This window comes from Syngnathus leptorhynchus, chromosome 11 (genome assembly GCF_054491065.1).
Source record: "Syngnathus leptorhynchus isolate UIUO chromosome 11, UIUO_Slep, whole genome shotgun sequence".
Classification (NCBI taxonomy): Eukaryota; Metazoa; Chordata; class Actinopteri; order Syngnathiformes; family Syngnathidae; genus Syngnathus; species Syngnathus leptorhynchus.
Genome location: NC_141205.1, coordinates 4,079,713 through 4,107,617, shown reverse-complemented (window position 1 = coordinate 4,107,617; position 27,905 = coordinate 4,079,713). Strand labels below are relative to the sequence as shown.

The 27,905-nt window shown below is 39.2% G+C and overlaps 1 protein-coding gene across 2 annotated transcripts in view; it reads left to right on the top strand.

Annotated features, from left to right (window-relative positions):
• Positions 1-25,825, top strand: part of cpne5b (copine Vb) — a 48,081-nt gene extending 22,256 nt beyond the window's left edge. For both annotated transcript variants that reach the window (XM_085923801.1, XM_085923802.1), the window contains 14 exons: positions 6,492-6,555; positions 10,192-10,295; positions 11,513-11,617; positions 16,185-16,226; positions 16,321-16,396; positions 17,843-17,896; positions 18,464-18,525; positions 20,015-20,061; positions 20,686-20,867; positions 20,936-21,063; positions 21,794-21,896; positions 24,724-24,781; positions 25,220-25,293; positions 25,523-25,825. In XM_085923801.1, coding sequence (XP_085779927.1) covers positions 6,492-6,555; positions 10,192-10,295; positions 11,513-11,617; positions 16,185-16,226; positions 16,321-16,396; positions 17,843-17,896; positions 18,464-18,525; positions 20,015-20,061; positions 20,686-20,867; positions 20,936-21,063; positions 21,794-21,896; positions 24,724-24,781; positions 25,220-25,293; positions 25,523-25,714 — 1,291 coding nt within the window. In that variant the 3' untranslated portion in view covers positions 25,715-25,825. The remainder of the gene's footprint in view (positions 1-6,491; positions 6,556-10,191; positions 10,296-11,512; positions 11,618-16,184; positions 16,227-16,320; positions 16,397-17,842; positions 17,897-18,463; positions 18,526-20,014; positions 20,062-20,685; positions 20,868-20,935; positions 21,064-21,793; positions 21,897-24,723; positions 24,782-25,219; positions 25,294-25,522) is intronic.
• The last annotated feature ends 2,080 nt before the right edge of the window (positions 25,826-27,905 follow it).

Here is a 27,905-nt window from a genome sequence, read left to right as displayed (position 1 = left end):
TTCATGGAATATTTAACCAGAGCAGACCTTTGAGGCTACATCTAGATCTTTGTAAACAGGTCACACCATCAAAAGCCAAGGCGCAGTTTAACAGTTTTCCTCAGCTTGAGGTTACGCTCGGTTACACCGAAAAGAATGCGTAGGAGTTGGGACGAAACATTTTACGGGTTGCTTGCTCAACTATGTCAGTTCTTTGGTTGTACTTCACACGCTTGGTTCAGTTGTTGTGCTAGGTGTTACTTGAAGAGGTGAGTCTCGGTCCTGTCTCCAAATCTGAAACAGCTTGTTGGAAAGAGATCCAATCACGGGTAACTGCAGAATCATAGAATTGACCCCCTAAGGCATTTTACACAAAAAAAACCTATTCTCGTTTGCAATTTATTCCACAACCCAGAAGGAAGATTTTCTTCTGAAATTGCTCATGAAAGCTGTGAATTGCTGTCATCAAGCCAAACGCCACAGAAGGGTCTTAACTGAAAATAGTACTGGTTAACAGATTCCCTTGCTAAGGGCTGAAAATCAGTGCAAGATGACTTAGTGCTATGATCTTCTGGTCATGCACACACATTTTTAGAGTAGGTTCTCCAGCACTTGAAATATTTTTGAATATAAAGTGCTTAATATTGTAATTGAGCCAGATATTTTTTCTATTAACTTTTAAAGAGCAACTGGTGCACTATTGCACAAAGTGAATATTTCCCTTTGTCAGCAGTTCACATAAGTCTCAATTAAGAGAATTTGAGGGGGGAAGAGGGAGAGAACAGTTACTTCTTCCCACTCCAACTCCATCTGTAAAATGTACTGGGAAGTCCTTGATGTCATGATGAAAAGTGGCTCCTGTAATGCCCCCAGGCAGTTGATGATTGAGCGGGTTAGGTGATGGGAAACGGATGGTTCAGGCTTGCTGGGCTCTGTAGAAATGTATCTGTCAGCGAAGGGACTGCCCCATAGGAACGTCAATTCCTTGATCAGAATCACAAAGAAACTATTTGAACAAGACTTTGTGAAGCTGACATCCCGACGGTGCCTGTGTGGCTGCTCATTAAGAAAAAAACTTGGATGGCGGCAATCTTTTTCCTGGTTGAGAGCGGGAAGCAGAGCCAGATCGACTCGAGAACCACAAATAACCAAGTGAATTGCTTTTGGTCAAGAACACTAAAATACAATGAGCATCACTTTAATATAGAGGATATTATTATTTATTATATGATATTAACAGATCATTTGTCTTGCCCGAATGTGAATGTTTGGCCACATGGCAGAAAGTTTTGTGATCTTCCACCATTGATTGCATCTTAAATCTGTGTTAAAGTCAATTTCCTCTTTTTGAGGCTAACAATCGATCACTCGTCTCTCACTAAGCCAAACCATCTGTTAAGAAAACAAATTTCTGCCCTTGTGGATTCAATTTGACTTCTCAATCTACGAGACGGCTCAACCACACCGCGCTAAGTACACAAATACGAGGATGTCATTTGGAATGAGCTCTTTTCTTCAGTTATTCTGCACCTCGCCGTTTTCTGCTTGGGAATGAGCCGACAGATGGGAATTCGTTCTTCTCCTTCGCTCATCACGTAAACCTTAAAACGCTCCGAGGTAGCCGTTTTAGCAAACTGAATTATTTACCCCCTCCAAAACAAATGAGCGGGCCCAGCATCATTGATTGCAAACAAAGCGTACAATTGGCTGCTATTGTTACAATGCTGATTGCCCAAGGTGTCATTTACTCCCCCACTGAGTGTTGTTGCTAGTGCAAGTGATAAAAGTGTCCAATGTGTGCATGTACTCTATTTTGTCTCTCAACACTCCTGTCCTCCATTGGCTTGTTTAAGCTTTCACATCGACGTGTTTCCTGAATAGAACATGAAATTGCCAATGGAAGTGCGGCAAATAAAATATTTACGACAATATGAATAATAAAATGGGCGCAATTGACTGTGTTCCTAATTGCTGAGTGTGTGTCTCCACCATGGATGAGACCTCAGATGAAGATGGTAGTGTTGTCTTTTGATGTGGATGATAGATACCGGGCTGCTGTCATCTCCTAGCCAGAGGCTGAACACAAGAACTGGCACTCATTTGAGGTGGATTTTTTACTTTCATGGTGGCTGCTAATACTTTCCCCCAGTACAATTTGATTAATGTTGCACTTTTGCTGGGATAGTTGTAATAAAGTTAAATGAGGCTGAGGCATTGTAGAATCAGCAGTGGGTAATTGAGGAGGGAGCAGTCTCCAAAGCGTATTATATGTGTGTAGTTTCTCATCCATTCTTTCCCCTCGTGGCGTGAGGTTAGTAATTTTGTTGGAACGTTATTTAATAATGGTTTTATCATTGCTAGAGAATCAGAGCAATCAGTGACAGTGTAGCATGAGATGGATTTTACTCTGGGTTTTTATGTTCTAACTAGATCTTTAATTTATCTTGCAAGATCCAAGCGTCGACTGTTATTTTTAAACATATACAGTAATTTGACTGCAATGCATGCACAAAGTTTGAATGCTTTCAGATTTAGGGCTTAAAACTGAATGTTCCGTTTTGTTTATTCTACCTGATTGGCTGTACTTCTGCCTTTTTTCATGTCTTATCAAAACCTTGAGGGTTCAAAATTAGATTGTATTTCCAGCTTTTGGGTAACCGAGAGGTCGTACAGAAATTCAATTTTCCAATATCATTTCAAGACTTCATTGTTCGTCATTGACTTCTTTTTTTAAATCAGGCCAGACCTCTCAATTCTTTGGGATACTTATGTTTCTTTCTTTTTTTAAACTATGGCTCTCTTTGCCAAAGTGCCCTTCTGGACATCATCCAGCACAATCTCAATTTCAACAGGTCGGTTTATCTCTAGTGCTCCTTGTCTGTGAACGGAACTTGACTTTGAAGACGTGACTGCGAAAAGCTTTCGCTCCAAAACTAGAGCTCGGATACAATTGAATAAAAGAGGGATCAACCCTGTGCTCTGCATAGACATTATAAAACATTTGTTTTGTTGTTGAATCATTGCTTTGCTGATTATTTACTTGAGCATCTTTAGCATTCAGCTTTTCCATGTTAACCTTGAAGCAACCACGGATAAAAAAAACTATAGTAGACATCAGAACAGTGGGCAAAACCAACAAACAAAACAATCCAATTATTCCTTGCTGCTGCTTTAATGCCAGAGGTTCATAAACAAATGTATGTATGCAGAGTCTTTGAAGCGTTACGCTGATGGCTGATGGTGAGTTATATTATACATGCAATATTTTTCCGACTCCACAGTGACCCTCACAGGTCTTTTCTTTCAATCATCCTCAGTTATTGCAAGATGAGCTCTTTAATGTTCAGGTTCCAACACCAACTTCCTGTTACATTTATTTGATGAATGTTTTGTTTCATTGGTTATGCTCATTTGAGGACGCACTACCATCTTGTGTGCCATCCTCACGAGGACTCTTCTCCATAACTGGAATATTACTTGTTGCAAATCAATACTGAGCTTCAAATTAGATTGGGTTCAATAATTTCCATCTCGTCTTTCCAATAGTTGCTTTATTAGATGGAATCCAGGCACCTGATAGTGAAGCAAGAATGTCTTAATGGCGAGGAACAGACCGTCATTTGAGACGGAATGTTTTGAGATGGCCATGACATGTAAAATTCTATTTATTTACCAGCTCAGTGGCCTAGTAGTAGAGTGTCCGCCCTGAGACTGGAAGGTTGTGGGTTCAAACCCCGGCCGGGTCATACCAAAGACTATAAAAATGGAACCCATTGCCTCCCTGCTTGGCACTCAGCATTAAGGGTTGGAATTGGGGGGTTAGATCACCAAAATGATTCCCGAGCGCGGCGCCGCTGCTGCTCACTGCTCCCCTCTCCCCCAGGGGATGGATCAAAATCACATGGGGATGGGTTAAATGCAGAGGACAGAGCCCTTTGAGACTGCTTGTGATTTAGGGCTATATAAACTTGACTTGATTGATTGATTGATTGATTGATTGATTGATTTAGAGTAAAAATAAATACCTCGAATAGGACCAGTCAGAATCTTCTTCCTTCATATCTTCTGTTCATATGTGACCTTGTAAGAATGAACATTTCATTGCCAAACACGACATCACTACATGGTCGAGCATAAATTGAATTTGCTCATCAATCTCTTTTTTTGTACTTGCTGATTTTTGGATTTTACAACCTTCAGATCTGTCAAAATCGGCACGTTTCTCGTTTTAAGGCTGCACCTCCCGGCCAGTTTCCGGGGGACGTGCTGTTGAAATGTTTTTAAGTGGGTGTGCGCATTGACTTCTTGGTGCCAAAAAGCACTCACAGCTTCTCACATCACTTGTCTAGGTGACAGAGATGTTTCCCCTGCCTAAACTTTGATGGAAGGCTTTCAACATGTGGCTTAAAGGTCTCCGAGTTGACTTTTTACACACCTCTGCACGCAGTTGGAGAGCTCTTTGTTCAGCGCCTGTAAACCAGAAGGAGGCAAAAGCGTGTTCAATCTTTTTTTTTTCATTTTATTGCATCACACTCATTGGAGCTACTTGACAGAATGTTTTGAATTTTAGCATCCAGTTTCATCAAGGAGGAACTGTAAGGAGTCCAGGCAATGTCTAGCACAAATCACAGATGAAATGTGCGCATGGGTTTAGTTTTCTTACTTTTGGTGTTTTGGTAATCAGCCGCAGGCTAAAAAGTGTGTTTCCGCCGTTGTGGGAGGGAGCACAGCCAACTTGTTTACCATCAAATAGAAGCTGCTCTCCGCATTCCCTTTAAAATCCGTACACAAGAAAAAGTCGTCTGTTAATGTCAATGTACATTCAGAATTAATAACCCCCCCCACCGCTAGTATGTTAATGTAGAACTGTAAAACTACCACAGTCATGTATATCATGAGGAAATTGAGCATTATATATATAAATTGTATATTTTAAAAAACGTTTAGGCTATAATTGGCTTTTACCATTGTTGGGGCTTAAAATGGTGACTTTGCAGTACAATTGCGCTAACATCCCACAGATTGACTCATTATCATATTCTTATGCTCTAAGTCCTTGAGATGGCACCCTCCTGTTCTAATTCTGCCTTCTGCGTGATTTCCAAACTAATATAACACTTACTGCTTACTATGACACACAACCAATTAACAACATCATTAATCAACACGCAAAATATCAACATCAAACTCAATTATCCTCAGCTGAGACACCCAAATATATTCGATGTCCTGCTGTTTAAAACAAAGAGCTACGTTTTCCAAGGAAACCACAAAGTGCCGTTATAATTGAAAGTGGACTTGGGGGAGCGGCAGGCGGGGGTGTCCATGTATAACTCAGCAGGAGTAATCTTCACAACACAGATGACAATTCTTTTTTAGTAGAGAACAAACCGGAATGGAACAACAATAGAAATAATTTTCAGGAATATCTACACTGGCACAGAAATGTTTGTCACCAGAAAATACTGGAACAACTTTTAAAACAAGAACCCAGCAATACAGACAGCCACTTTGTGTAGCAAAATTGACTTCCAGCCCAATTTGTTAGCAGAACAGAACCACTGGGAAGTTTTAATAAGGCTCTTAAAAGTTTTTGAGTGCATTTTCAGCAAGTTGCATCATGAAGAGGCTTATAATTATATTTATTTCGGTAAACTCACCAATGAATTTTTAAAGAGATGAACACAAGTAGTCTACCAGGGAGGGGTTATTATAGCCAAAACCGAAATATCGGGGGCCAACAACTCACAGCTAAAGTGTGCAAAATGGATTTACAAACAGATTGAATTCCATGGCCTGGAGGCTATTATTATGGTCTGTTACATTACTGAAATCATTTGGTGTTTAACTTAGCTAAACCAGGATATTGCCTGTGTGTTTTCATACAGCAGTGCTCACATTTCTCCTCACAATCTGTCACATTAATTCTGTGTCCTGGGCAATATAATCAAATGTCCTAAATAAATAAATAAGTTTGGATTACAGAATCTACTTTCTGTTCTTACATCTTTCTTTTTCTTTGAGAATCATTTGATCTGGACATGCAAATGAGCACATGCAGATCATGACCTCAATTTGCATGAGATAACAGTGCAAGCCTTGTTTGATGTTAAACGTTCAATCTGGCACGCGATGTCTTTCAGCTCACGGTGAGTCATCAAACAGACTCGTGTTTGTTCACGTCGAATCTAGGAACGACATGAAGGTATATGCAAGAAGGAGCTAAGTCTTCTTAAGTTGGACCACCTTATTGGAGCCTTTATTACGTACCTTTGCAAACCACATGAGCTGATTCTTCCTTTGAAAAGATGAGTGGAATGCAGAGCAGCAAGATATATTGATACACTGCGACAGAATACAACATATATTACCGTAGATGAAAGCTACAGAGGTGACCTTTGCACAGCACCACTGCCAAAGCCACAAAATCTGAATTTAATGTTGCTGAGCATGAATTAGTATCTCATTAGTTGTTGTAACTGATCATAAAATCATTTCACTATCTACCACAGAGGGATCCAAGGGAAGAAATGCGGCACTATCATCCTGTCTGCAGAGGAGCTGAGCAACTGCAGAGTAAGTAGAGCATCAGGTGACAGTTTGAAAAAGCTTCTTGAAATGATTGTGGGTATAAAGTACACATTTGATGAGGTTAAAATTAAACCAATACAGAATGCAACTAAAAAGAATTGCACTCAAACCTGTTAAGGGCACATTACTGCAGTGTAGTTTGTGTGGCCATTTTGTTTTGTGGTATTTTTCCTCTCATGTAAAATATTTGGAAAAGAATGCTAAACACTGCTATAAAGACAAAAAAAAAGTTATGTTTGTCATAAAAGCCCAAAACCCTTTTTATGGTTAAATAGATACAACAATATATCAACTTCAAATAGCAGCAGACCCGGCAGGTTTTCTTTTTTTTTTTTTTTTTTTGTCCCCTGAGGAGGTAGGCACACTCTCCCACGCTTTGGCTAAAAATTCAAAAGAGATATTTTTGCAGTGTTTCAACCAACTTCATAAAATGTCCTTGCAGGAAACTTTTCACACTTTAATTTATTATATACCTGTTTGAATCAGCCTGTCTTGAAGGACAGTTCTTTTAATGTGGAGGGTGTCAATGAACTCAGTTTTGTTGTACTTGTGCTACTGGGGGGGGGGGGGGATTAAAAAAAGGACATTTTTATTTTTAATCTTCACTCCATTACACTTGTCAATTAGTGTGAGGATCTGTGCATTCTGCCAGATAGCCAAACCCAAATACCCGTTCATTGATATCTACTCATTTTATCTCCTCAACCTGTATATGGTCGCGTGTTTACGCTGGCGGCTATCTCCGACCCGTTCAACCCTCTTGCAACACAGCCGACAGGACATCTGTTGTCACTCAGCGGAGTGGCACAGTGTTGAATGAAATGGCCCCCGTAACATGAGGAGGTGAATGCAGATCATTCTCTCCACTAAGCCTGCGGTCTGAAGCCGGGGATGCTCCACTGAGCTCACCGCACACACATTAGAGCAGGATATTGGAAAGCAAGAGCGTGAAACCGAACAAATTGTGCATAGACACAAGCAGAGGGGGAATGAAAGAGGGAGCAGATGTGGAATATTGAAAACAAAAGGCAATGTGCAATTAAAAGATGAAGAATTACACAGGATGTGTGCGCGAGAGTCAGAGACAACGAAACAATAACCGTGAAGTGAATCGATATAAGATTATTGCACACCCCGCAGGTACCACCAAAATCACCTCGGATAATGACAGTGTGAGACCGAGATTTGCTTAATTAAAACCCAGCCCAGCCTGACCTTGTCCCCATGTAAGAACACACACACACAAGCAGTTTGCCGACATTATCCTTTAATTGAATCCCTATTTGGAATCTGAAGCTATTTTCATCCTTTAGTGCTTTTGGATCATCTGGTTCATTCCCCCCTATAGTGCCGCACTTTTGGTAATCTGCTGTCGACTAGCCCGAGACCATTCAGTACTAAACAAACTCTAATTTGGTGAGAAAGCAGTTGCATTGTTTAAATATTAAAAGTTGATTCTCTTATTAATGAACACTGTTGATGCTCAATCTTAGCAAGGATGTTCGTTCGCGGAATATTAATGAGGCAGGAGCATATGTATATTTAATATCCCCAACACTGTTCATTGCCATCAATATTTTTTTGCGTCTATTATCGCAGCAGCGCTTCTTTTGTATGTGTGTCATTTTTTTTCTGGCTGAATCAGGAGTGCAACAGAAGCACCAACACACAAAACCGTTCAAATGCTTGAGAAGACTAATGGGAAGGCGAGAACAAAATGTTTAATGTGCTGTGAAGAAGCAGGTCTTTCTTTTGTTCTGCGACATGCTTTCATGTTAATCTTTTGGAATATGTCATAGAAATCGCCCCAAGACAAAAGAAAGAACGAAGGATTCTAAAAATCCATGTACTCCCAAATGCATGAAATGATAAGCGGGTTTTCCTTTATTTATTGAGAACAAGAGTTTTTGGCATTGTGCTATATCAAGGCAAAAAACCTTTTCGAATGGCTGATTACATCATCTTCAAAGAATTTAGTTACGCCAGGTTTCACACAAAACTTTCAAGGAAAGAAATAGTAAAAAACGTTTTGGAAAAAGACAAAAAAGTGAGAGAGGAAAAAATCACAAGCAGAGTGTCCCCATAATCATCATTTTAGTGATAATAAAGCAAAACCACATTTGTGACAGTGATGACATAGCTAGTGAGCCAGCTAACCATTTCTAAATGTATTCTAAATTCCTAAAATATCGATGCAATTCATCAAAATGCTGCAGCTATCTGCAAGGAAAGACAAAAAGACACTGAGTGCATGAGTATGAATAATGTTCAAACATATAAACACCTCAGAGTATAATACGCTTCTCTTTTCGATCATCTCGCAATGTCGTACGAAGCACAGCTGTTAATGTGTCATCCAGTGAGCAGCATGTGAAATGAATGCGTACACAGATGAAATGTAATGAGCTATGCAAAAAGATGCTGTCAAATGTGGCAGATGTGCAGTAGGTACTGTATATTCCCCCAGGGTGAAGGAAAGAAGCCAGATGAAGTTCCTCTCACTTGCTTCAAAGTGCCAGGCCTGGAGTGATGAAAAAAAAAAAAAAAAAAAAAACCACAAGCAGGAGGTCACTGTGGGGGGAAAAAAAAATCGAACCAGAAATCTGAGCAGGCATTCGGCATGCACGCTCAAAAAGACTCACACAATCTATCATAGCTCACATCCATCCCCTTAACTGATTTGCCACCCGGCGCACCGACTGACACGAGGTGCAAGCTGTGACATTAAAAAGCTATCAAGCTATCATTAGTGGAGCACTGGCTGCCTGGTGTACAACCTCAGGCAAAGATGACAACAACAGCAATTTATTGTTAAAGCATGTAAAAAGTACTGTCGTGAACACTGCATCGCAAAGATTAGCCACAGTGTGCATCCAAGCGTTGGTCAGGAATCTTTTTTAGAACACAGGAGGTAGCCACTGAGAGAGAGGAACATTAAGAAAGTACCTCAAGCCTTAAAGGCTTGCCTGTGATTTGCTATATATGGACGTGCTTTAAACCCTACATGATAAATAGTCTGAGGGAAAAAAAATGCACAGTAAGGCAGAGGGAAAGAAAAAGTTTACAGCATAAATGAATCTCTCAGCAGTATCTGCTCACTTTTGATTCATGTGAGGTCATTGTTTTTGTATGCTTTCCTTTTCTATATTTAAATGTCTTCATTTGTTAGTCTCAGTTATTTTTTTTTGCCATATTGATTGATAGATTAGATAAATTGGTTGTTGGCTCATGACTTACTTGGATATAATAAAATGAAATAGTCAAAATAAATAATGAAAATAATTATAATAAAAATAAATCAAATAAATAAAAGCTTACCTGATGTAGCAAATCAAGTAAAATACCAAAACCTACCTTCTGTTTGACTATGAGTGCAATTTTCACATGGAATTATTTGTAGCAATACAAAATTGTCATTATCTTGACACTGTCATTACTCAACTCATTGATTTTTACTGTAATGGCTTTGCAGTTGTTGTTGTAAATTGCCACTCTAATATTACGGGGTGTGAATGCATGCAGCGTTCAAATTCTGCAAAACAATCCATATAAACTGTAATACAATTTTTAATGGCACTTATCATATGTCACCTTTGTCTCCTTATTTCTCCATCTGTTCAGGACAGCGCCACTATGCAGTTTTGTGCCAACAAGCTAGACAAGAAGGACTTCTTTGGGAAATCAGACCCATTTATGGTATTCTACAGAAGCAATGAAGATGGAACGTAAGTCGTTATCCATCTCAAGTATGTATCCATCCATCTACCAACCTACCAGTTGTAATTGTGGCAAACTACCAAGTGTGACAACATATTTCAACAAAATCACAGACTATTTCCTTTGTCGCATTGCACCATCTTGTCACGGCGAATTTGTCTCTACCCAATTAAAAGCAGTCACACGCTGATTGAATGTTTTTTATTTGGTAACTCGGGGCACATGTCTGTCCTTGCTGCCCCACACAGTAAAAAAAGGACAAGGTGAGTTGGTTGGAAGACAATATAAAAGTTGAACCGTAAATGTCAGTCAGTAACACACTAAACGCTGAAGGGCAACCCTGTAGCAAGTTGATAATCATGTCTCCAGCAGCTAATCATAAATTCCATATTCTGTTACACAGCAGGACTCCAAATTTAGACCCTCCAATCCCAAAGCCAAGTCCTTACAAACGCAATTACTGCAACTCCTATAGAATATGTAATTATACTGCATATGAGCTACAGTGGAACTATAAAAAAAAAGCACACACGAGAGTGAACTGTATTTTATGGGCACTCTTGAAGGAGCTCCATTGTACAACTCGTACAGTATGAAGACACACTGGTCACATCAGTTCTGCAACCAATGACTCTAAGCACCTTCCTTTTCAGAGTTTCCAAGCAGCTTCAGCCTAAACGGAATCAAACCGAAAATGTTGTGGCAAACACCTCATTAGCCCTCTTGTAACTTTCTTAGGACCACAAGGAAAAACAAATTAGAGGTTCATGTACCTAAAAGACTTACACGGGTTTAAAATGCTTGAAGCACTTAGTGGAGCAGCAGTTATCCCAACAAAAAAAAAAAAAAGTGACGTGCCTCGTTGCTTTGTGTGAGTACAGCTTTTGGTGTTTAATAGGGATTTGTGCTCGGTGAAGCATTGTGGATAGCGGAAATCCATTGGTTGGACTCAGATATGAAATCATTCTCAGGGGTCTATAAAACAATATTACTGGGAGGCGAGCCAAAGCAGAAACAAGGCTGGACACTGCCCCATTTGGAAGTGTCTTACTTGGCTTCCGCATGGAAGCATGGGTAGAGACGGGTTCCCGTCTTTTCCATAGCAAATGCCTCCTCTTCTTATTTGCATTTTTAGCTCTCATGTCTGCATAAAGGGAATTAATGAGCAAATTCTTTTCACTGCTACTTTAACTCTTGTCTCCTCCTTTACACTCTTTTTGTCTAGGTTTACAATCTGCCATAAAACTGAGGTGGTGAAGAACACGTTAAACCCAGCGTGGCAGCCATTCACTATTCCAGTCCGAGCACTTTGCAACGGCGATTACGACAGGTAAACCACACAACACACAAAGCCCGATAACCCCATCCACTTGGTCTGAGTTCATTGACTCCTACTGGAGCAATCTATCGATCGTGACCTTCAAAGCCCCGAACGGTATCCCTCCAACAATGGCAGCCATTACTGAACCACAAGTAGGCTTGAGTTCAATCAGCAAGAATCAATATCAACGCAACATGTTGCACTGTTACGTTTTTTTTTTTCCTTTTCTGTCATTGTCACACTATTTTACTGTAATCACATCAGTAGATTACTAAAAACATCACAATATTTAAATGCATTTGAATAAACTGACAGCCAATTTTTTTGTATATTAAATGTAACTTGATGTGATATCAAGTTCATGCAGTTTTCTTCATAATGTCGAACCTTTCGGGTTCAAAGCACTCTTCTCTGTTGGCTGACCTCCAGTTGTTCTTTCCAGTTTGGGAATAGAAAGGAATGCAAAGAAATAATTTGTACACTTTGGCGCGATTAAAAACATGCATTTTGCGCCGTTGTGGGCGTGAACACAGCTGATTTAATTGTGCTTCCCTAACACATGTTAATTTTCTCTTTATACTAAACACTGATTTATATTTGTGATATGCCTTAGTTTGTTCAATAATATCATAAACAAATACATCATTATTTAAACGAGGCGTTTCAGTTACACGTTTACACTTAAAGTTGAAGTGTGATGGGGTTTAACAATATCAGTTATTTTATCCAAAGCAAAGTAAATAGTGAAGTTTGACATTAGAGAATACCAATGAGACGTAACACTGAATTAAATTGAATTAATACTTCCCTCATTAAATTGACCTTTAGCAACCCGTGGGACTGCACTGCGACAGAATATGATTCTATGATGGATTTCTCTTGTCTTACTTGGCACGTTATGAATAAAGTCACATTGTGTAACTGGGGATCAGAACTCATTTCTCACCTAGTTTATCCATCTTGTCTTTCATTTAGAAGTCAGTGATAGAAAGAAAACAAACTCAATCAGGAAGGAGCTATTAAAAGTGATGAAATACAAGTGACAGGCACATTTTCTCTTCTGGAGGGCAAGAAAGTTTTTTGTCATAATGCGTGTGTGACTCCATTTGAACTCTAATTAAGGAGGATGCCGGAAAAATAAATGGGTGGGTGTGAGATCAAACCCAAGCAGACAGAATGGATGAGAGCTGCTTGTTCCTCCAGAGGAGCTAAAACATGTAACAAAACATTGGGGGAAAATTGTGTCAGCCAGTGTATCACCCGTGAGCTCAGAAAGGGGTCACTAACCTGTCAGAGTCGATCATACACTCGGGAGTGTGGTGGGCATCAAAGGCATACACACACACATGCACAAACATGGTGTGAGTAATGAAATATGACAAGTCACAAGCTGAAACAGTTTGAAATGCTGCAGGTCTTGAAATATGACCAAGGCAACACATACAAGGCAACAGATTATACACTTGCTTGTTTTTTTTCTCTCCCGTATTCCCATTCAGTGTGTGTTTCAATCAATGCAATGTAACATGGGGTAACGTGTAACATGTAACATGGCATACAAATGGAATTGTAACTTTGGCACCCAGACAGAGGAAGACCAGTATCAACAGCAATACCTGCATTTATATGCTTTAGAGTTGAAGACCAGACTACCTAATTGAGGAGCATACAATGTGGCTGTCACCTTTTTTTTAAATTGGCTGTAAGCCAGGTCATCCGCTAATGGTAATTAGTAGAATCAAAAGCTGAAGGCAAGGCTTTTTTCCAACGCTACCTTGAACTGAGGAGAAAAACATCCCTTTTGATCTTTTAGTTAGAACATAAATAATTTCCTTTCATTAGATTTTCATATGATTATAATTATCTCTGAAATTGGATCTATTGTGTGACCCAAAAAGCCACTTGCTTTATTTATGTGAAATTATTCTCAGTGTCCACTTGTATACTTTGTGCTCTCTATTCATAGATAGCAGAAGTGCGCTCGGGCTGCAAGTTAGTTTGATTTGGGAATTTGGCAGTGCATGCTGTAAGACCATAGAAGTGTGCCAGTGCTTGGCCTTCTACTGATGTGGTTTGCTCTAATTGGATTAGTGCATTAGTTGGAGATGTTCCCGCTCCTGGCATCATACACCAAAGGGCAACAGGAAAAGTTGTGGCAGGTCAACAAAGGACAGCTAAGATTTTTAAATGGGGCCTTTGGCTGCAGTGTGTGTTGATGAAACTGGATCATTGTTGGATATCATCATATCTGAACAGATGGACGATTGCCTTTTTCTACCAATCCATGCTCAATAGTGAACATAGATTCAATAGCATCTAGTTGATGCTTTGGTAGGTATGTGAGATTTAACCAGGAAAAAAAAGTGCTGCAATTAGATTATTATTATTATTATTATTATTATTATTATTATTATTATTATTGAAATCTTCTAAAGATTCTCCCTAGGGTTTTGAGGAACAGTTATGGATCTACTTTAGTGATTTAATTAAACCTCCCAGAGCTCATTTCATCCATATTAACAATCACAGTGACTAAAAAATTTTCTCTTTTCATCCGTGGCAAATATTACGAGGCAATCTTTATAATTACAGCAGAAGAATGGTTCAGTGTTAAATGTACTCCACTTTTTTTTCACGCTTTCAATCACATGTACCTCCATTACTGGGGATGAGTCATTTCATTAAAGGAGCCCGAGAATAGCAGAAGATAACTGTGGCAGATTAGTTTTGGAGTGTATATTGTTTTGTGAGTTCAAGGGGGACACTAAAGCATCTGGGAGTCTTATTAGCCCTTTTAGGAAGTTTATTTGAAATCATAATGCAAATGTGTCGGAATAATGCCCGCATAGAGCCCAAATCTGTACAACACAATGAATGAAATGTTATTGTCACTTGTTCTTCCTATCTGAGTTTTCAATGCCATCTTTTTTTGCAACTGAGAAAGAAGCATCTAGTTTTAACCACCAATGTGTCAAGCACATATTCTCTGGCTCACATGCTTGAAGATAACCTCAAAAAGAGCAACCTGTCACCTCACAGCAACAGAGAGACCAGATGGCAGGGAAGTAGTTTGGCTTATTCTCAGTCTTCTTTGACAGCTTTCTTTGAAATTGGGCTGGTGGAACTTCCTATGTAAGGTAAAGTTAGGGAGGATGAGAAACACTGAAGGAAGATCAGTGGAACTCAGTTATGAAGATGCCCACAGAGTTGTTTTTCCCTTTGCTCTGCAGGAACATTTCTCTCCTGCTGTACTAGTGAAAGTCAAATTTGTTACTCTCAAGATACTGCCTTGTGTGCTCCGGTTGTTGGCCAAAAACCAAAACAAAACCTCACTTCATCTGAATTCATCTCATCCATCAAACTGGTGACACCCATTAACAGCATTACTGTAGATAAACTCAATTAAACACTTCTACGCAGAGGCGGCTTAGACAGTGTTGGTATTTTGGCAGACCAAAAAAAGGTCAGTTTCCGCTGTTGTGGGTGTGAACAATGACCACTTGATCACAGATCTATGCTAAGAGGCAGATGTTCCAGGCACCAGCAACTGTGTATGCCAATTATAGTATATCAATTAGTGCTTGTTTGCAAAACATCATTTGTTTTTTTTAGTAAAATCCATGACACGTGGTGAATTATAACTCATCATACCACATTACACAGACTATAAAATTATACATATGGGGGTTGTATATGAGCTAAGTGTTTTTAATACTGATGATAGATTGTGGACACATTCATGTGATGACATAATTGTATTTTTTCATTTCGACCATCATGTTCTGACAGTATCCTGTGTTTGCTTTAAGCAGTTTCCACTTGACATAGTAAACGCCTCTCCGCTTTTACACGAGGAATACGAGCTTGGTTAATTGATCAAATCACTCAGGGCAAAAGGAGCTCAGATTGGTGGCTAAGAAGAAAATGATACACAGTCAAATGCAAACTCCACTAAAATATTTATAACAAACAGAGCAGACATTGGGAATTGGAGCTCTGTAGAAAAATCCACACTGCCTATTCTCAGGAGGTGGCGGGGGGGGTGAAAAGAATCTGTTTCATATTGTGTACGACACGATTCAGTAAGAACGGGGAAAACATCTGCCCACAGACAAGCATAAAAAGCTTCTGTTACCAGCACAAACACTCCCACCGTCATGCAAGTAAACATTAAGATGCTGATTCCTATGCCGACGGGTTTATGTGCAATATGCTCAACTACCAAATAAAAATAACCACCCTCTCTCCAATATCTCGCCAGCTGGGTTATCGTAACGTTCCTCCTTCTGTATTACTTGTAGAGCCTCTGAACATCAGAATTGAGTCTGTGCGCTTGTTGTGTTTTATCCAACAGCCTGATTGTCATGTTGCTGTTCAAACAGTGGATGGCATTCAACATGTTTGTATGAATTCTTCTTGGTACATATGGACCTGGAGGAAGCCAAGTAGATCAGAACATGAGAACTGGGAAATGAATTTCAGCATCTTCTTGGACTAAAAACAAATTTCTTTCTGTTTCCCAAATATCTTTCTCATGTAGCCTGTCTCCTGTCTGATTTTTTTTTTTTCTCTTCAGAACAATCAAAGTAGAGGTGTATGATTGGGATAGAGACGGCGGGTGAGTGGCATTGTCTCTTTGTTTATGTAAGTGCCTTATTGTTTGTAACTCACAAGTTGTCCAAGTGATTAGTGCATTTTTTTTGTCTCGCCAGCCACGACTTCATCGGGGACTTCACCACCAGCTACCGAGAATTAGCACGAGGGCAGAGTCAATTCAATGTGTATGAGGTAATTCATTGGCATTTTTACATTTATTTATTTTATTTTACTTTATTTTATGTTTTAGGGAGGGTGTCAAAACATAATTCACACCTAAATATGTTTTCACTGTTTTAACAATTTCATTTATGTACCTAGAAATTTTTTCTTTTAGCAATAGCAAATATTTGAGTCTGTGCAAAGCAACAAAGACATGTCAGGGTCTTCATGTTGCTATGGTTCACTAGCCTCACACTCAGGATAAATACCTGTCCTGGATGTCATCTCCATTATCTTTTACTCTTGATTCCTCTCTCCCTCCCTGAGAGTCTGAAAGGCTTTTTTTTTTCTTCACTTTTTGCATCAGCAGATTGTTCAGTTTGTCAGACAAATTGCTATCCCTCCATGTTAAATTAGGGGTTGTCACTTTCATGCCTCACATCCGTAGAAAATCAGAGTAATGAGCTGAGACGCCTTTGGTCTCAAAATTAATATTTCTGACTTGTTCTCGAGCCAGTTGAACGGCAGTGTTGCACCTTGAACCGCCACATGCATCAATAGACATTGTATTTGGGCACGCCACTCTCATTGGATACCAGGGTCAAAGGGTTAAATCAGGTGTTTTTTAGGTGACCAGCTCAGTGGCCTAGAGTGTCCGCCCTGAGACTGGAAGGTTGTGGGTTCAAACCCTGGCCGGGTCATACCAAAGACTATAAAAATGGAACCCATTGCCTCCCTGCTTGGCACTCAGCATTTAAGGGTTGGAATTGGGGGGTTAGATCACCAAAAATGATTCCCGAGCGCGGCGCTGCTGCTGCTCACTGCTCCCCTCTCCCCCAGGGGATGGATCAAAATCACATGGGGATGGGTTAAATGCAGAGGACAGAGCCCTTTGAGACTGCTTGTGATTTAGGGCTATATAAAAACTTGACTTGACTTGACTTGTGTTTAAAAGTGAACTTTAGTATCTGAGACTAACCGCTACACAGCAGTATGTTACATTTCTGGTTCTATCATAATATTTGTCCTCATCACCAAAAAGGTTTGAGGTTTGATGTGACTGTAATTTTACCGTTACCATGAAGGCTAATTTGACTTTAAATTGGCTTGGCTCCATTTGAATGCATTACAACTACTTGATGTCTCGGAGATGGATGCACTATCAGTACAACCGTGCTTTATGTGCATTAGCAGGAGCTACATTTACTCAAATAATAGCTTAAATAGTCTTTTTGATCTAATGCATCTTTTCTACTTGAGCTATGTGAAAAAGGGAACTTTAACTTGAATGACATTAGCTGGCTTCCATTGTAATGGAGCAAATAAATCAAGTTTTATAACTGTCATCTTCTAATGCTACTTTAAGGTCATTTGAATACAATATTTTTTCCATAATGATATGTATAGGATTTTTTTTTTCTATCCGAGGCAAAGACATTTCTCTCATTGGTTCCTTTTTTTTTTTTTTATTTCTAGGTTATAAATACCAAGAAGAAAATGAAGAAAAAGAAATATGTCAACTCTGGAACTGTGAGTGCCTGCAGCTAATCAGGGCTGGAAGTTTGCCTCTTTTGTGCTTTCTTGTTATTTCTCATTTTCACTTGTTCAGTCCAATTGTCACATTTGGTGGAGGGTGTTGTGAAAATGGAGTATTTTTGGTGGATACAAAAATGGATGGAGACACAGTTTGTACAGCTCCACACTTTTCTTGTGCTCAATCGTTGACTCGATTGCTTCATTTAGGTGTTGTGTCACAAAACGAAAATCGTTGTAGTTCACAAATTGAATGGCTCTTCAACAGATAGATCTCAACGTTAGATGTCATCAAGTCATTTTCCCCCAAGCCTCCTTGCTTGTGTGGCCGTTTGCAAGTAATGCATACAAATACACGTGATATAAATCATCTTCACGCTTGTCTCGAGTAAAGTCAACAAATCATCTAAAAAGCAGACGGCTCTTATCGTTCGGCATGTGCGGCAAGCGCTCACTCAAAATTGAAGGTCATTGATGGGAAGCGACGCTTCAGTTGTTTGGCCATCAAATCAGCTGGATTGTCTTCAATCTCATTTGTGTTTTTGTTGTTGTTTTGTCTTTTAGGTGACGCTGCTCTCATTCTCTGTGGAGTCAGAATTCACATTCTTAGATTACATCAAAGGAGGGTAAATGCACATTATGTTTGTTTTTTTACTGAGCATTGCAATCAAAATGGCACAATGACTTTAAATTAGAGATAAACTTTTTAGGAATACAAACGTTTTCTCATTTTAAATGAGCACTCACCGGAAAAGAACTGCAATTTAATGTTGATCATTATGGTGGTAGAAAAACATTTATTTATTTTTACGCTTGATATCTCAGGAGCTTGCTGCTGTCTTGCAACTGTTTGGTGGGGAATTACGTACCAAATAGTCAGAAAACTTGTTAGTGCTCCAATTGTGATGAAGTGGCTCAATTTACTGCCAGATTTAGCTACCATTGTGATCATGGAGATAATTAAACCACACCTATTGTTTAAATTAATAACAAAATAGCAGGCCAAGAGAAAATGAAATATAATCAGTATGTTGTCACAATGAAATAACAGGATGGAGACTGATAAACTCTCAAAGTATAATAAAACCGACAATTGCTCTGCGCCGAATTCGATTTAAAACAATAAACTGATTTAGGATGTTATTTATGGTAATAGGGGGCCTTTGCTCAGATATAAATGAAATACTTTGGGTTTTACGCCTATAAGAAAACGTGTTTACCAATTGGTTAAATGTAGAAAAAACATCTCACCTGAAGAGAGGAGTGCAGCAACTGTGCTCGCAGTCATTCCTGGGACGGCAGTGTGAACAAATGTCAAAAGCACTCATTTAACATGGATTCACCAAAGTGACAAGTCTCCAAAAGATGTCACAGCATCTTTTCCAACACTGACCTTTACATCAACCATCTCCACACACACATTGCACAAACAGTCAAATAATCGCATTGGATAGTTGTTGCTGAGGAGTTCTTCGACAATGACATCACTGTCATAGCATTTCCCGCAAGAGAATTTGCAGTTAGTTACCATAGCACGCAGATGCCTCATGAATAATACAAGCATGTGTAATTAATGCTAAGGTTAGCAAGGTCAGGCGTTGGCATATTCTCAGTCTCAGCCTAAAACGGAAAGGTTAATGTGAATCTTTAAGTCGTTCATTTGCTTATCATTCTCTTGCTTTCCTCTGGGCTGGCGTTCACATGTAATGAGGGGCTGTCATTTGGGCCCCCCATGAGATCTCTCCACCGTGCTGTAGATTAACAAGACGAAGGTAGAACTTCATCAGCGAGGGAGAATTAGATTATGATTTGTTCTTAAGTACTCCGTCACTTTAATTACTGGTTGGCAAGTGGCTTCCTCCTTCCACTGCTCCTAGTGGAAGTGAAAGTGGGATAAGTACACGAGTATAATCACTTCGATTTTTCTTAGCGTACTGAGGGACCACTTTATGCTTGACTACATATGACTAATGGCAATGACAAATTGAAGTACTGATGGCTTCTGGACCTTTGGCACCATAGGAAATCATTTATGAAACTTGATGAGGAATGTTTGATCCTCCTGCCTGTTCCATCTCTACATTTTTCTCTTTGCCCCACCCTCTCCCTCTCTAGGACGCAGATCAATTTCACCGTGGCCATCGATTTCACAGCGTCTAACGGTGAGTGATACAAAGTGTATGTGCCGGGGCTGTGTAAAGCGAGAAATGATAGGAATGCTCTTTGAGTGTAGCATGTTCAATTTTCGGAATCAGTCACAGACAACGTATCCTTGGTCGGATACTGTACAAACATTGTCACCTTGCTCCATCAATATACAGTAAATAAAGGCGATAGTCAGCAAAATAAACCACAAAGCCCCATTTTCATCTTTTTGTCGATTTGCTCCTGTCACTGAATCTCAAACAAGCCTACAGTTGACTGCGTGGAATTTAGTACATATATGTTCAATATCCTGTATCGAGCTCCCAATATCGGTTAATTGTCAATGACTAAGTAACATGCCGTTGCAGTTGATATTGCGAAAGGTCACAGTTATTGAAAAGCTGTCCAACGAGCCACGGCACAGTAATGAATGTATCGAGGTTTGAACTTTAGCCGTCCTACAGTTCCCCTCATTAAAGTTGTTTACGGCTATAATAAGTGTATACTCTTGAATTTCTCGATTTATATTTCAAAAATACAGACAGTGGAGTTTTTGTGAAATCGTGTGTAACCTCCGTGATGGGGTCAGTTTCAAGTATGAAGTGATGTGAAAGCTGTGTGTTGCTTTTTGTGCTCAACAGGTAACCCCTCCCAGTCCACCTCACTCCACTACATGAACCCGTACCAGCTGAACGCCTACGCCATGGCCCTGAAGGCTGTTGGGGAGATCATTCAGGATTATGACAGTGATAAGATGTTTCCCGCTCTCGGCTTTGGAGCCAAACTACCCCCCGATGGACGAGTGTCTCATGAGTTTCCGCTGGTAAATTCATTTGCTGTTCAGAGAACAACGTTATGATACTCGAGTTTTATATGGTGCTCTCTCCTCAGAATGGTAACATGGAGAATCCTTACTGCAATGGTATTGAGGGAATTTTAGAAGCTTACCACCAGAGTCTGAAGACAGTACAACTATATGGGCCGACCAACTTTGCGCCGGTGGTGAACCATGTCGCGAGGTGAACAAACAACACAAGCATGCTCTTTTGTGTCCCTCTTTTGCCCTCACAATAATTCCATTCCAACCACACAAACGTTTTTGAGATGAAAAAATGCAATGAATGTGACATTCAAGACTAGAATAGATTGCAAAGAAAGAAAAGGGGGAAAAAAAAAAAAACATCATTTGACAGGTTCAAGAGATGACATGAAGGAAAGTTTTCTTTTCAAATGTTCTTCTTTGAAATGACTTCCATTCATTTATTTTCTCTTTCTTCAATTAATTTCAAATCCCTATTCACAATGTTTTAATGAGATATTTAGGTGTTCCTTAGATGATATAAAAGAAAATGCCAATAATAATGTGTTCTGTCTCTGGATTAATACTCCAGACCAATAAAGGCACAGACACAAAGAAATAAGACTTGACATACTGCGTGAACGGATATTTTGATCCCATGACAGCTGTCAACAGACTTGATCAAAATACACTTAAGCTGATATTGATCTCCAAGGTAAATGCTAACATTTACTTAGAAGAAGCTCTGACAATCGACCTGTTTATATTTAGTGTATGAGAAAATGTACCCAGGTATGAATCCCGCTCATTTATGGTACAAGATGATAATCTGTCAATTAAACAATTTGAGCCGTACTCCAAAATGAACTCATTTTCTGATGTGCGTTTTCTAAAAAACCCATTTTGATGCTTATTTGCTGTTTTTGAAAATCCATAATGTCTAATCGCAGGTACGCGGCGTCAGTGCAAGACGGCTCCCAGTACTTTGTGCTCCTCATCATTACAGACGGAGTCATTTCTGACATGGCTCAGACCAAAGAGGCCATTGTTAATGTAAGTGTGGGGAAGGCCGGAGCTAATTTGAAATGCAACTTAATCGAAATGTTCATTAAAACAAAGGGTGATGGGATTAATCCATTAACATTTTCCACAATTTTCCCCAGGTGTCCAATTAACTGAACACGCTGACGATTATTACGGTCACGGACTTTTCATATTATCATAAATTTGCCACACTGAGAATCTTATTCAACAAGTTTTTCAAGTATATCAAAAAAAAAAAAAAAGATTGGTCTCTCCTTAGTAAACATTATGCTTTTTTTCCCCCCTCCCAAATGTTTTTTTTTTTCTCGCTATCTTTAAATACAACCTGTTCCCTTGTTCTCTTCTTCTAAGCACCCATCACCTCCTCCGCAGCCACCCGCCGCTCCGAACACCCAGCAGACTGGATTTAAAGGGAATTTGCGACTGTTAGTCAACACATTAGAACAGCCACACCTTCCTTTTAAGATCTTGCCTGCTGCGCTATCGCACCGTTTCTTCTATGACTGCTGCTTGCCGCTTCCACTTCTTCTGCTTTCACCCTTTTTTTTGGATCTTTTGGAGTTGTTTTTGAACATGCTGCCAAGGTGTTTTCTCCCGAAAATAATGACGGCATGAGAAAAAAGTTGCATGACTTTGTTACTAACCTCTGTGTGTGAGAGTGAGAGAAGAGATGGAGTTTAAAAATGATCGCAATTTTTGCTAGTCTACAAAAATACCATGTGTCAAACACTCGTCACCTTCCCTCTGGCCTCTTTGCCGTCTCCCTTTGGAAAGTTAGACTGTCTCACCCACACATACAAAGACTTCTGCTGTCACTTTTCTTCTCATCCCCTCTCGAGGATCAAGTCCAGCTCTCCCCCAGATGTGTCATCCCTTTTTTTCTATTGAACCAAATCCTTCATTGCCTTTGATTTCTTTCACTTTCTCATCTTATTAACTGTCTGTCTTGATTCTTCATCTCACCACATATGCCAAAAGCACTCCACCACCCTTTTGATTGGAGCGAGGATTTTCTCAAATGAAACTTAAAGGGGGGGACTGATGATATGCAAGCGATGCTGCGAAGAAAAAAAAGACGGGGAGCAGGGTGGGAAGGGGGCATCAACAAAGTCAAACCAAAGGGAAATGCAATTCCCTTCCATTCGTATTCTATGCTGCTTATCTTGTTGGTGAGCTAGAGCCTATCACAGATAACATGAGGGAAAAAAACATGGTAAAATAAATAAATAAATAAATAAATAACGTAATAAATAATAATAATAATTAATAATAATCATAATAATCATAATAATCGAAATAATAATAAATAAAATCTTGGCTGATTATAAGTCTGCAATGTGTTTTTGAAGTTATAAATAAAGGACATCAGCTCACGTAAATCGACATCCCAATAAAGGATATGTGGCCATGACATTTACATTTACAGAGCACATCTGCAATAAAATTAAAGGTTTCTTTGTTGTTTCATTGAACTGATTCTAGGCTGTCGTCAGCATGGGGAGAGAAAAAAAAATAGGACATGGTATACTGCCAGGTTATTTTTGGTTTTAATGTCATGAGCTACACACGCACACATTTGTCTCAGTGCGTGTGTGGGAGGACAGGCACTGACAGAAGTGTTGAATGCTGATTATTACGCTGATGTGCGGTTGGGGAAGCTCGGCTAAAAGAGGCTCCCTAATTGTCCAAACAAATGTCATTAAAGTAAATAGCTGGAAGTTGTTAGAGCAGCAATCGGGCTGATTTGTTTTTGGATCATATTGTTTGCTAATTAACATTTATTCACGCATTTACCATTCACCCATTCGTCATCACATTTGAAATTGCAGTCTACCATTTTTATTTGGTCCACAGGAATGTTAACTTGACATGCCAATCATTTTAGTCGCACGTATCACGTGCATATCCATCATAAGAGTTTTGCGGACAAAAACTCATGAGCGATCAATGACACGTCTTCTCAATTTGCTATAACAAGTCATATTGTATTCATATGTTGACAGTTTCCTTTCATTGTTTTTTTTTTTAATCTGTGTCTGTGACAAGTTATTATTTACTTTGCTATAAATTCTCAATGCAAAATAAGCCTTATTAGGCTTATTTGGAATTTCTAATAGATAATGGATAACAACATTTTAAAAAATGTTGTTTTCTTCTGTTTCTGGTACTTCTTAACATAGTTCCAATGAAATGTTTATAATGCGATCAATATGATTTTGTCAGTATGGACGTGTGGCTTGGGAGTGGCTGGGCAAGTGACCGAGGACGTATGCTGTATCGAATAAAGTTGGCATCTCCTCCCTTTCCCTCCTCTCCCAGCTCACAACAGCTTCCATCTATTCCGAGGCCTCCCGTAAACATTTTATCGATCATCACATAGCTCGCCAAAACTTTCCCTGTGCCCTATTAAACTTGCTCTGCCACAGTCAAATGGAAGCAACTGCTTATCCGTGTAGCTGTTAATATTGCCACTTGATACCACCTCCTCCTGCATGAAGATAAATATTTTGTAAGCCAAAGCTGATACCAGGGAGCATTCAACAAAAAGAAATGTGGATTCAGGGGACGAAAGCGTGCGGGATAAGAATGTTCCCATTCTCACCTTTGCTTACCTGATGTAATGCACTGCTTTTGTTATTCTCTTTAAGCCTTGTGGGACTTTCAGCTCGTTAAAGAGCATTACAGAACATTAGAGTGGCTGTATCGTGCATAGCTGAGCATGTAACTGCTCTGAAGCAAACATTGTACAAGCTTTTGCTTTCTTTTAATGAGTGGACAATGTGCATGTGTTCACTTTTTTTTTTTTTTTAATTGCTCTACTTTAATTATTCTGTAGGGTGCAAAGCTTCCAATGTCCATCATCATCGTGGGAGTGGGTCAGGCTGAATTTGACGGTATGGTGTCTTTTATGGTTTAAGCCTGCCGCAATGATAAATATTAATCAGGCCTTTAATTGTAGGCAGCAGAACCGTTGCCATGGTAACAATGCAGCTCTTGCAAGACTTATAGCGTTTTATGAGTTCTTCAACAAAACTGTTAAATTGAGGGATTCACATTTTAAATTGCAATTTATTATTAGGAGGATTTTTCTTTTGTCAATAATCATTTGTGTCAGAGATAGTCGAGTGCTTACTGTAGTTATCTACTAAAATGGCTGATAATTATTAGGAAAGATGATTGTGAATGTCAGAGGCCATAATGCCCAACTTTTCATTTCCATTTGATTAGAAATATGCAGCTACAGAGCACTCAAAGCTCTTCCCGCCTTTTGTGAGCTGCAGCATCTATAATTTATTTCCCTGCTTTCCACTTACGCCTTTATGTTCTCGCAGCTATGGTGGAGTTGGATGGTGATGACATTCGTGTCTCTTCCCGAGGGAAACTGGCAGAGCGAGACATCGTCCAGGTAACGGCTCTTATCCGAGCATAAAAGTTTTAGATATTTGCTGTCATTTCAGATGCACAAGCTAGGTCAGAAAAGGAGGAGTGGGAAAAAATAGTTTCATGGTACAGGATTCATAGGAATGAAAGTACTGATTCAATGTTCAATGTATAGATGTTTTTTCAATCAAAATGAATTTATTCACATGACTTGAAGTGTATTTTATATCACATTTTGTATTATTCCTCCACAGTTTGTCCCTTTCCGAGATTATATGGACCGAACGGGTAACCATGTGTTAAGCATGGCCCGACTGGCGAAAGACGTGCTAGCAGAGATCCCCGACCAGTTCATTTCCTACATGAAGAGTCGAGGGATTAAACCCAACCCGGCCCCGCCACCGTACACGCCGCCCGGACTCACACACCACCACGTACACATCTGACCGGATGACATTTTATCCATGAAGCAGCCATCTTCATAACGTTTGCTTTTTCTTGAAGAAAAGATGCAAACTTTCCAGGACTCAAAAAAGCCTTTTTTTTAAATCAAAACTACGGCGGAGACTGTTTGACGTCTAAATGGACAGCTGGCCGGTGGAACAAAAAGATCATGTTGTGGTTAAAACTTGTGCCTGTCTGTGCTTGTTTCTGACAGTGTTTCAGGACATGTCAACTTTGACCTGAAGGACTACTTCTCAGTCTTTGGTGTGGCCTAATACGGTAACATTTCCAGGCACCTTTTCTTGTCTGGAATTAGTTTTTATATTTGGAGATGATTGATCTCCTTTACTCAATGATGCATCAGGAATGATTAATGATAAATACCCGTGTGGAGTTTACAATTTGATTTCTTTAAACATCAATCAGGTATTTCATACCCTCAGACCTTGCCCTTCTCTTATTTAGGAAAGGTTTATAAGAGCATGAGTCCCCTTATTTACATTTTACTGGAAAATATTATTCAGAGCGGCATGGACAGTTGATAGAACTCCAGAAAAGATCTATTTTTATTTGATTTCCATATTAATAGCAGATGGTCTCTACGAGCCGTTGCAGGTTCATCCTTATACATGAATATATCTAATTCCAAATAACATAATTTATTCCAAGAATATAAAGCAGATTTATTGATAGATTATTTTTACAAGCGTGCTGAACATTCTCTTTCTGGTTTCTTTTTCTTTTCTTACAATTCTGCGCTGATCACTTCATATTTGCCTGTTCGCATTGGTTGACATGCCATCATTATTAAAGGTTGTTTTTTTTTTTTTTTCTTGTACCACTTGGCCAGTCTCTTTGTTGTTGATGACTGTGTATCACCTGGATGTAGATTTGCAGGAAATTGCAATTTTCTGGCATATGTTGGAACCTCTAAAGTCATCCTCAGTCCATCCCACTGGTAGATATCTGCTTTATTCTTATCCTGAAACATTTTTCCCATGGGAAAAAAAAATTGAACAAAATGGTCACAGGGTCCAAATGACACCACTGGCTTTAACGCAGCTTGTCATCCGGTGTACATTGTGTTTGTCTTGTTTTTTTTTTTCTCAATATTGTTAGCCTTTTGTAATGTTAGCCATAATGAACTAAGAACAAAGACAGAGACGTATGTAGCGCAATCATTACTTGCATATGGCAATGCCAATGTGTTCCATTTCAAGTTCTATCACACAGTTCCTCTTTGACATCACTGGTACCAATCTGTGATTGTCTCACAAAGTAAGCCAAAGAAAAAGCTAAATATAATTTTGTAGACCCTTTCGATTCAAATCTAGAAATATATGACAGATGTGAGCGCCGCAGACTTGTGAGCGATTATTATTATTATTATCATTACTTTTTTTTCCCCACAAAATTACCAAAACCTAGTCCAACTCGTCTACGCACAGATCAACGTGGGTCCCAAAATTAAACCGCTTTGTGTTTAAATAAATGGGACCCTTTAAAAAGTCAACAAAAAAAGAAGTTGCCTTTTACACAATTCACAAAAAGGCATTAGATTATAACCATGGGATCAGTGTTGAAAACAAGATAATGAAAATTTGACAATGAAAACAATAAGAAAAACTAACACAATATATGACATGCAAATGTCCAAATTCTTCTCAAGTCGCGATCTTCACTTGTTCATGCAGGGTTTTGGTGTCCTTTGAAAATACAGATTTATTTTATGTCACTCTCATGGTTTCCCAATGTAGCATTCAAAGAGGTACAATTCAATCACATTATTTCACGTTTGGACATAAGTATAGCTGGAGGGCAGAATATTTTGCATAGAAAGAAACCATTTACAGTCCACATGGAAATGTGATCAATATGCATGAGAATGTAAAGCATACATCATATCTGATTGGCCTATTGATCCCGATAGCACTTTAAATATTAAAGAGTGCTTATTGAATATGTTTGATATTTTTGGAGAGGAATTGTAACAAATATTATTATTTTTTGTATTGTATGAAAGGTCATTACTTCTGCCATCAATTACATCAAATTTCTCTTTCGGGTTGTGATTTTCAATATGGAGCAGCTGCATGTGTCCTGAACTGTTTTTATACAGTTACTGCCATTTTACTAAATAGAAACCTGTTCAACAAGCCAACATGCATGGGAGTATGCTGTTTCTTCTCCATT